The following is a 10,879-nucleotide window of genomic DNA, read 5'->3' as shown; positions in this document are numbered from 1 at the left end:
TGGCCTTGCATTGGGATTTCCACCCTAAATACGATCGCCAGCCCTCATTAGCCGAGGCTATGTGCACGGCCGTCGGTTATATAGCCACCTCTATATTAAGTGACATAGATGACGGCTTCCAGTGTCGTATTTATGGAATTAATATGTGTATGCAATGTTTAGCATGATGTGTGTAAAGTAGTAGATTAGTCCTGAGTGCAAAAAGATCCTTGCGAAGTGCAGCTTCGGTCGAGTACGAAAAAGCGGTTATTAGTATAAATCAAAAGATAAGAAGCTATCAGAAAAGTCAGAACCTGTTAAAACGGACTTGCATATTATATTACAGATTACACAAATGCACAAAGAGGGACACTGCAATAACAGATACACACAGAAAACAGTCGACAATGATTTTAAAAAGTGTATGTTCACAATGTTCAAAGTTAAAAGTTCACAAAACAATATATAAATCACCTGAAGAACAAACAACATACCATCAATAGATCTAAAATAATTTATTCAGGCATATTATTACAACTTAAATCACTTTTGGTTCATACTTTTTCCAAAAAATAGTTTTAGGACAAACATTTTAATGTAAAGATATGAGAAATTGTGGAATTGCCGAAGGGGAGATAATTATGGCGAGATTGTGACGTCATAGATTAACAAATTTTACAAAATTATATTCTACACAAAAGCACAGTCTGTTATCTTTAAGATGATAGATAATTTTTAAAAGTATATCAATTAATAAGAACGTTATGATGGAAAATGTATCCCTACCCTCTCATAAAACACACCCACCAATATTTCTCATATGGGTCATATACATACGATTTTATGCATTTTCCCCCTCGACTACGCCTTGATATTTTTAATATGTTGTAGATGTGGTATTTCAGATTTAAAAAACATTAAAATCAATTCTGTTGCAATTACTTGTGGGTTGATCACTTTTTTTTAGTTAATTTGACTGGACTATAGGAAACGGACTACCGTAGAGTAGTATAATTTTTAAGTGTCTGTCGTTTTGCTTCATTACAATACGTTTCTTGATATAATTTTGAATATTGAACATTAACAATCATTTGTGAACAACACGGGTTAACATGTCATTCTAAGACAATGTTTAATCATAGGAAACAATCACTAGTTGCTAAGTGACACTGAGCATGATCCAAGGTGTGGCTTTACCGACGCCGAGATGAGAAATTGTTCTTCAGTCACCCAGTAGTTTGAGTGCGTCTTCGTACAACTGCATGTGGCCCACAAACCCGTTGTCCTCCATCTGTTCTAGACCTGTGATGTAATCTGCTGGAAGTCCGTTCTGTTTGGCGCCTCTCACTATGACGTCTTTGTACTGGGGTGAAGGTCGCTCGCTGGACCTACCTTCCAGCTGGTAGGTTCTGCAGACATGTTCACGGCCAGTCTCGTCTTGCACTGTGACGTCATGACCTGTGTAGTAATCTTCCTGTCTGCAAATACGATTAATGAATGTCGGCATGTTATTAAACATGGTTAGATCGCATGCAAATTGCAAAGTGCATTGTAGATGACTATGGAATCGGTCAAATTCGATTTAAACAAAGATATGTAATCAGAATACTATTCTATAAGAATGAGATATTCAGAAGACCGCCAAGGGCGAAACAGTGCGTCATATTTACCAGACATAAAATAATGTAAATGGAAAGTCATTTTCAAGACGAACAATGCATGCACGAATCGAGCATCACAGGTTGAGGGATTTATTGGCTTTAGGGCCTATATAATACCATTTAAAAACAAGTGAACGAGACAGGTGGGTAAACCCCACATATTAAAGATCCCTTCCTACTAATGGAAAACAAGTGAACGAGACAGGTGGGTAAACCCCACATATTAAAGATCCCTTCCTACTAATGGAAAACTGTTTCCTCTCTAAGACGACATGCTATGACTGTCAAAATTACCATATGTTTGACATCCAATAGCCAATGTTTAATAAATCAATGTGCTCTAGTGGTGTCGTTAAACACAACAAACTGTTTATCCAGATTCGGGCATTTCTGTTTAATTCAGACAAAACTCCGTTTCCCCTAACAAAAATAGGAGCCCGAACGCTTATGTTTACAAAGTAAGTAATATAGCGGTATATAAACTAGCGATGTGGTAGCCCTCCTGGTTCCGGCAGCCCTGTTTAGTGTTAGCAATGGCGTAGCCAGCATGAGGCAGTCGAGCCGCTTGTGTCGTGTGGAATTTCACCAGATTTATTTTATTATTTCTATGACACTGATATTTATTTTACAGGTCTGGGTTTTCCTCGGCGTTTTTTCCTCTCTGGCTACGCTCCAGGTTAGTGCAAACACTCTAAGGACCATAACAAAGTATTTACCGTACACAGATAAATTAAAGGGCAATAAATAGTGCAAAGGGCAAAAGAAAGTAGGCATATTGGCACCAAAAACGTGTTCTAAACTGTAGGCCTACATGTTTCACGAAAACCAACTAATTGGTAGATGTCATTTCGGTAGGCTTACACACAAGTAGGTTTGAAGTCACGTGCAATTTAATGCATTTAAAATGGCAATATGATACATGTGTGTTGATGGGTATAAAATAATGTTGCAGGGAGATTACGACAAAATTAGTATGGAGGCCTACATGCGAATCCGAGGAAAGACGTTTCCAGGCAACATCAATAAGCAAGGTAGAAATGAGTACGTCAGTTTCAACATTGGAAATGGTTCACAATTCCTGGCGACAAATAATGCAGGCATCGGACAAAACACGTTACAACAAAATACGGTTTTACAACACATCGAGTTTACACTTGCCATTGTTGGTAGGCTGCTACAAAATCCTATCACAGAGATACAGATAATTAGAGGTGTCGGTAAACAAAACAAACGTTTACTTTTACAGATAATTATTACGTTTTTATTCATTCACGTCCCTTTGGAGTTTTTTTGCTCAGGTCTGTGAATTTTATATTTCAATATCCCATACACGATTCTGCCATGACCTGACGTTCCCCAGACGCACAGAACATCTCTGGAATCATGTCGGCAAATTTCACATCGACCAAAACCACCAGGTAATGGGGAAGAGCATTAACGGATTCCAGATGACGTCATTTCTACGGGATTTGTGTCCAAGCATACATTGATGTACGAAATGAGTGAACTGTGAATATTTGTGGGATTAGCATACGAAAATTGTTTAGTGATGCAACTGAAATATGAGTTTGCATCTGTTCCTTAAACCATGCACCAGAAGTCAATAACACGATTCTCGAATTAGGCCCAACAATCGATGTATTTTTTTTTTTTGGGGGGGGGGTTAATTATAGAGTAGTAGTTTTTGCAGTTTTCAATAATTTACACGATAATTATTTATATACATTCTTTTGCCTTCAGATAAGTCATGCTTACTGGTCGAGACTGGTCCGATCTTTAGCGTCGAGCTGCCACACAACGCCCCATACGTCACTTCCTGGGTGTGGCTCAATGGAGGCGAGACCTCCATTCCAACTGTGTACGTGCGGTTGGTAAGGCGGTGGTTTCACCATGGTCAGCCTGTAATCCTGTAATAAAATCGGTCGTCACTCGTGAATATCCTTTTCAAAACAAATAGGTGTTTTTAATCGTACAGGCCCTGAGAATTTTAAATTTGCATAATTCATTTATTTTGAATGTTTGAGACACGATGGAGTTTTACATGTTAACGCAGACACAAACTTTCTCACATGTCAGTTACGAGGCTGTCTTGGAAAGCCTCACACTTCTCTCTAGAGGCATATGGGGTAACACTTTATACCTGGGAGTGGGATGGGGGGATGCTTTAAATTTCATTATTTAAATAAACAATATCCCTATTGTTTAGGCGTTAAGAAAGTGTTTCCGGGAACCCGACCCTACCGAGAATAAAGGGCCAACCCTAAAAACAATTTGACATATGCACTGCTTGAGGTGTGATAGTCATATGATGGAACATGACCCACCCCCTCCTAAACATTTTTATAATTTGGGTCTGTCAACATTTATTATTATTAAAAACAATCTCTCTCTTCTCACCTACATTATTATTAATAATAATACAAATTAATACGTTTTAAAAAATTAGGGTTCGCCTTCTTTCCGGTAGTGTCGGGTTCCCCCAAGACGCATTCTAAACCACTGGGTGTACGTTTCTTTATTTTTCTTTTCAAAAACATTTTGTTTTGTTTAACAAAACTACCAGAGCACATTGATTTATTAATCATTGGCTACTGGATGTCGAACATTTGGCAATTTTGACGAAAACTCTTAGAGAAGAAACCCATTTGATTCTCGTTCCAGCCAGTGCTCCACAACTGGTGTAACAAAGGCCGTAGTATGTACTATCCTCTCTGTGGGAATGTGCATATAAAAGATCCCTTTCTGCTAATCGAAAAGAGTAGCCCATGAAGTGGCGACAGCGGGTTTCCTCTCTCAATATATGTGTGGTCCTTAACCATATGTCTGACGCCATATAACCGTAAATAAAATGTGTTGAGTGCGTCGTTAAATAAAACATTTCCTTCCTTTCTTTCCATTAGTAGCATATCTTTTATATGTACCATCCCTCACACAGGGCAGCACATACCACGGCCTTTGATATACCAGTCGTGGCTGGAACGACGGGATCGATCCTAGACCGACCGCACATCAGACGAGTGTTTTACCACTGGGCTACGTTCCGCCCAATCTAATTAAAACTAGCTCCACTATTACATGTGGATCTAATACCAGCCAGTTGGAGCTCATGTCCACCAATCAAAACCTTACTTGCAGAATCATTTGAATAATTTGAAAACATTCCGAATTATCCACATGTAATAGTGGAGCTAATTTTAATTAGAATGCGTTCCGCCCCACGTATTGACTATTGTTGTGTAATTTATATGTTGACCACTTCTTTCGTTTCTTTCTTCTTCTTTCTTTTTTTTTTTGGCGCGTTCCACCCTTTTCCTAAATTCATATATCCGCAGCTGTAACTATGTTTAGTCTAACAATGTCTGGATCACGTGTGAACTCTTCGGGCCGAATTTACGAAGCCTGATTTCCTTAAACGCAAGTGTTTAACATTGTAAATGTATGTAGTTTAAACTCGCGGGCTTTGTAAATTCGGCCTTCTCGACCTTAGTTCTTACCTTTAGCCGGGCGACGCAATGGAAATCAGCAGACGGGTTTCGTAACAACAGACGCTGCTTGAGCAGATTGCTGCCGTAACCGAAATACAGAAACGTGTCGCTCATACTGGCTTCCAAACAAATATACGAGTGATTTCTTCCACAACAGACGATCATATGCAGCGTGTTGTTAGGAGGGCGGAGCGTTCGCACGGTTTGACTGGTTACTATTCTATCACAAACTAGTATATGTATGTGTTATATTCAGTGAATGTTTGGCGCAAGTAAAACAGTAGGTCCTATTCTCGGAACCGGCGTGACGTCACTCGGCCTAGTTACCGATCATCCGGGTCTTTGGGGGTGAAACAAAGCCTTAGTGATTACTGGTTTACATAGAATAAAGAAAGAAGTGTTTTATTTAACGACGCACTCAACACATTTTATTTACGGTTATATGGCGTCAGACATATGGTTAAGGACCACACAGATTTTTTTAGAGGAAACCCGCTGTCGCCACATATGCTACTCTTTTACGACAGGCAGCAAGGGATCTTTTATTTGCGCTTCCCACAGGCAGGATAGCACAAACCATGGCCTTTGTTGAACCAGTTATGGATCACTGGTCGGTGCAAGTGGTTTACACCTACCCAGTGAGCCTTGCGGAGCACTCACTCAGGGTTTGGAGTCGGTATCTGGATTAAAAATTCCATGCCTCGACTGGGATCCGAACCCAGTACCTACCAGCCTGTAGACCGATGGCCTGCCACGACGCCACCGAGGCCGGTACATACATAGAATAAAGTTATCATGTTAACTTTTTACATGCCTTACATATTGTCATTTATTTTCTGTAGCTAACACATAGTTGCAATACGACTTATGTGTATGGTAACAGCTTGGGTTGCCATATAAGAGAAACGAACAACGGGAATCTGAATTAGTATAATCTATATTTAGTACCGATATGTTTCCGTGTACTTTGAATGTCGAGGGGACAGGGAAGGTTGGGCAGAATATAATTTTTGTTGATGCAATTTTCAGGTAATGTTAATTATAAATTTTAACAATTTTGAAATGATAAGATAATTATTAAGATAATAATTATGATGTGGGCTACAAAATATATAATTTGTATTTATAATAAAATGTTTATGCATGATTAAGTTAATTATTTTTATGATTTAATAATTATTTTATTTCCAAATAATATGTAATAATTAAACAATGGCAAAGTTGTTACTTTACAACTTCAAAATTACAGCAGTATTATTGTCATATCTTATTATATAGATGTATTGGCAACAGTTATAATGTTCCACTGAATACATTCTTTTATTCTTAAAACAAAATACAGTTTCTTGAAATAATGAAATGCTTTTGTTTTTACAGATTGCAAAATTACCACATGATGTTGCCCTTCCTTACCGGTTGAATGCAGGTAAAAAAAAAAAAAAAGTAATAATAAAATATAGCCATCCTCAGACCTTGACATCTAGGGGGAGCAATATCTCTCTCTACTTACCCATCACACCTGAGATTAGTTCAAGGAGAATAATATATAGTTTCCTTTGGCATGTGAATTTATATACATGTAGTATCAATATGGTAATATTTTAAATTGCCCCCCATAAACTACATTAGGGAGCAAATAATCAGTTCCCTCAGTTATTTTCATGTCGAGGTCTACAACCTAATAAAACACAAGTGTTACCTCGTCTAACAAACATGCAAATGTTTTAATAATAGGGTTTCACCTGGTATATTTAGTAATAAAACACAAATATATACCTGAGTAAATAATGGTTAATATATATATAATATTGGTGTTTTATATCTAGTGACAATGGATATTGCAGATATTTTCTTGTTCAGTCTTGTGCTGTATTGGAATTGTTATTGCAGTTCAATTTAAGTAATATCTACAAAATTAATTTTTAATAGTATACAGCTGGAGAAAGGCAAATATGTTTGTTAATAAACTGATCTATATCGGTATGCCTTCTACTAGACTACACATATTTAACCTAAGTTGCTTTTAACCCGGGTTAAATTACCTCATGTAGATGCACTTATGTAGCATATTCAAGAAAAATATATGAATGAGATAGTTAAATGCTATATTCTCCATGTCAAACTGTTTTCAAAATGGAAAACAAATATCAGATATGGCAGTTGACCATTCATTTTATTGCAGGTAATTGCTAAAGCAGATTACACACACAAACACACACACACACACACACACACACACACACACTGAACTGTAGAATACCATGAAACTATATATATATGTAAAAAGGTAAGTCTTCTAACTTGAACAAGCAAAATTTACAAATGTACCACAACCACCAAATTATATTGATCCACAATAGAATAGATTTTTATGTATTTTTAGATTTATGTATATGTATGTATACATATATATACATATAAATATATATATATATATATGTATATGTATACATATCTATATGTATATGTATATGTATACGTATACGTATATGTATACGTATACATATATATAGTATATAATATATTGTATGTATATGTATACATATATATATAGATATATATATAGATATATATATATATATATATATATATATATATATATATATACACACACACATTATATATATATATACTGAAACAAAGGCACACACACATTATTTACCCTCTGCACCAAAGTAAATACTAAACACACGGAGAGAGGGGGGGGGGGGGGGGAACGACCTATATTTTCTTACTGCAGGCTTGCTACAGACACATTTGCAATTTTTTTTTTTAAATAATAATAATTAAAGTTTAAACAAGAATTTAGGCCTATATTATAATTATTATATGTGTGTGATATAGCAGTATAAACTTGTATTTTAAAATTAAAAAATAAGATGTTAGTAGCTGTAGTATGGCAAACTAAATACAAGTATAGATAATATCCAAGCAACTAAGATTAAATGAAAAATAAAGAGCACGAAAATTTAATGATAAAGGAATATACTCTTTATTCAAGAACTGGATGCATCGTTTTGTTGGGGTTTTTTCATGGAAGACGATGGAATTGTGTATTTTATTTACAGTATAATGTGGGATTTTTATCACTGCACATGCTTTAACCATTTTGTTTGCTAAATTAATCTCTGCTGGTGTCAACAAGCAACAACATTAAAGTCAACGTAGTCACATTCTGTGAGGGAAGCCATGGAATTCCATCAGGTTTGTCGTTTTAATGACCCTACCCACAAGCGGCGCCTAGTCTCTTCTTTTGGAAATTTGTAAAACGATATGTTTTTTTAACATCATGTTATGGTTTATGCAGCCAACTGCACAACATGTTTTAGGCATCGTGACCGTTAACTGTTGTAAATGATCGACCAAAGTTGCCTCATTTCACTATCAAACCATACGTAACTAAGGAGAAGCTTCACCGCGTCACGTGATAAACAATGGCGGCCAGGGGTCGAAGTACCCGTATGTTCGGTTCCGAGAATAGCCAATGACGGCGAACTGAACATCAATACAACGATAACACAACTGAAAATAGCAGTACCTTGAGGTCACGTAGCCTACAGCAGGCGCGGCGGAGCACGAGGGAGGGTTGCTGGGGGGGGGGGAGCTTTATTCAGGGGTGTGCGCAGGAAATTTTGCAGGGGTGGGGTGGTCGAGGTGTCTGGCGAAGCCTGACACCGCGAGCGCCACAGGTGCGAAGCCCGTGGCGGGGGGTCTGGGGGGCCCTCCCCTCGAAATTTATAAAAAATTGACCCCTTCTAGGGCTATTCTGAGGTGTTTTCTGCTGGCTAGCCGAGCTGCTTTCTGACCACATTCACATGAATGTAAAAAATCGGGATATGAAAAAAAAATTCGCCTTGAGCGGGGTGTGTGTGTGTGTTTATGTACATGTATAAAGGTAAGGTAAAGGTATTATATTTCATATTATGTATATAAACAGTATGTGATATGTATGGGAATTATATTCATTGCAAATATTGTATATATTAAATGAATTGGGGGTCAAGAAGGATTGGTGAAACGAGCTTACATTGGAGGGGGGGGGGGGGGGGGGAAAATGTACCCGAAGAAAAGCATGTCTATCGACACCCAATTTTTTTTTTTAAATTAACTGTTTTAAGTGGGTGTCTAATAGTATGTAGTATGAACAACACGTTTTTTAAAGAAGAAGAAGAGGAAGAGCATAAAAAAGAGAAGAATTATGACGGGGGGGGGGGGGGGGGGGGGGGACAGAAAAATGGGGAGGAAGGATAAAGATGAAGAAATAATAGTTTCTATCCAAATGATGGGTGTTTCAAAGGTGTAAGATATGTGTACTAGAACGTGTGTTATTTGTAAATACAATGGGTTTGAAAACAAAAACAAGAGAAAGAGAGAAATAACGCCTTTACATGACTGAAGTTGTAAATAGACCTTTCACATTCCACTGCGCATGTCAATGTTGCGGAGCAACTCATGTACGCTAACCGTGAACCCACACGAGATCTCGCAAAAATAGCCCTGTGTACAAGTTGGGGGGCAAAGACAATGGGAGGCCACCCAATAGGAATGTGAATATCTCCATGATTAATTATTCTATCAGTAGGGAACCCGAAAATTCGGTCGACATTCAACAAAGACTTATTGGAGACATTTGTGAAGTATTGCTTATCACGAAATAAAAAATAGTTTGTTGTTAACGCCCGAGAAACCATCGGTTCGGATCCGTACACGATGAATATCGGATATGGGCTGAAATAATATTAGTGTGAGCGCGTGTATATATATACAGATATTTATCGTATTTAACATGATTTAAATATTTATAAAGCATTATACGGATAAATACATTCAGGATTCTTGTCGGGAATTCTTTTTCACCCAGGAATAAATCTGGAGGGGGGGGGGGGGGGGAGGGAGGGACACAATCTGTAGTGGAGGGACAAAAGCCATATTTTAAACCGGGTTTATAAAAGTGGGGCTACCTACCTGAGAATGGTCAGAAATGTAATTGTATTGCATATACAGCTATTTATATTCGAAGCAAGGTTATTTAGCCTAAGAAACGTGTAAGTTTTATTTATAACAGATTAGACTAGCCGACATCTTGATAACATAACTACAAACTCGGGATTGTCTCTTTATTATACATTCATGACCCAGGGTTTGTTATGCGCAGTCAGAAGGTACTTCGTGTAAATGTTGGAAACAAACATTAATTAAGTACCATGCCTCGGACGACGGACAATCAACAAAATTAAACAGGCCAAGCCTGAATTTAAGCCGAAATAATTAAAACGGTAAAAGAAAAAATAGGGCCTAATAAATAAGTAAATAGTTTTAAAAGTTCGTAAATACCAGATATTTTATATGAAGTTGTCTTATATGACTAATATACATGATGGTGAAGTGTAAATAAAGAAAGAATCAAACAAACAAACAAAGAAAATAAATTAAATAATAAATAAATAAATAAATATGTGTAAATAATAAAACAATTTTTTAACCTGTTTAAATACCAGATATTTCAAATGAAGTTGTATGTGACTGATATAAGTGATAGTGAAAAGTAAACAAAAGAAAGAAAGAAAGAAATATAATAAAATAAATAAATAAAATAAAATAATAAATAAGATCACGGCGCTACATATATAAATAAATAAATAAATAAATAAAATAAGATAAATATGTTTTAAAAATTCGTAACATTTCAGATATTATTTCTTGTCAAGTTGTATGTATCTGATATAAATGATAGTGAAAATCAAATAAATAAAC

At 36.6% G+C, this 10,879-nt stretch overlaps 1 protein-coding gene across 1 annotated transcript; it reads right to left on the bottom strand.

Annotated features, from left to right (window-relative positions):
* Positions 1 to 479: 479 nt before the first annotated feature.
* Positions 480 to 5,445, bottom strand: LOC121371862 (gamma-glutamylcyclotransferase-like). The gene is made up of 3 exons (XM_041498071.1): positions 5,135 to 5,445; positions 3,396 to 3,547; positions 480 to 1,457 (listed from the first exon to the last, which is right to left on the bottom strand). Exons 1-3 carry the CDS (start codon positions 5,288 to 5,290, stop codon positions 1,202 to 1,204), a joined length of 564 nt encoding a protein of 187 aa, XP_041354005.1. The 5' UTR covers positions 5,291 to 5,445; the 3' UTR covers positions 480 to 1,201.
* Positions 5,446 to 10,879: the final 5,434 nt, after the last annotated feature.

The sequence above is a fragment of the Gigantopelta aegis genome, chromosome 4 (genome assembly GCF_016097555.1).
Source record: "Gigantopelta aegis isolate Gae_Host chromosome 4, Gae_host_genome, whole genome shotgun sequence".
NCBI lineage: Eukaryota > Metazoa > Mollusca > Gastropoda > Neomphalida > Peltospiridae > Gigantopelta > Gigantopelta aegis.
Note: the sequence above shows the minus strand (reverse complement) of the source record. Positions and strands in the feature narration are given on the sequence as shown.

Bases quoted from the DNA above. Each gene is read 5' to 3' on its own strand.
- LOC121371862 (XM_041498071.1), bottom strand. From the start codon at position 5,290: ATGATCGTCTGTTGTGGAAGAAATCACTCGTATATTTGTTTGGAAGCC. The intron at 3,548-5,134 runs GTAAGAACTAAG...ATTTTATTACAG, and splicing joins ATTGCGTCGCCCGGCTAAAG to GATTACAGGCTGACCATGGT. The intron at 1,458-3,395 runs GTAAGCATGACT...TCGTATTTGCAG, and splicing joins GATCGGACCAGTCTCGACCA to ACAGGAAGATTACTACACAG.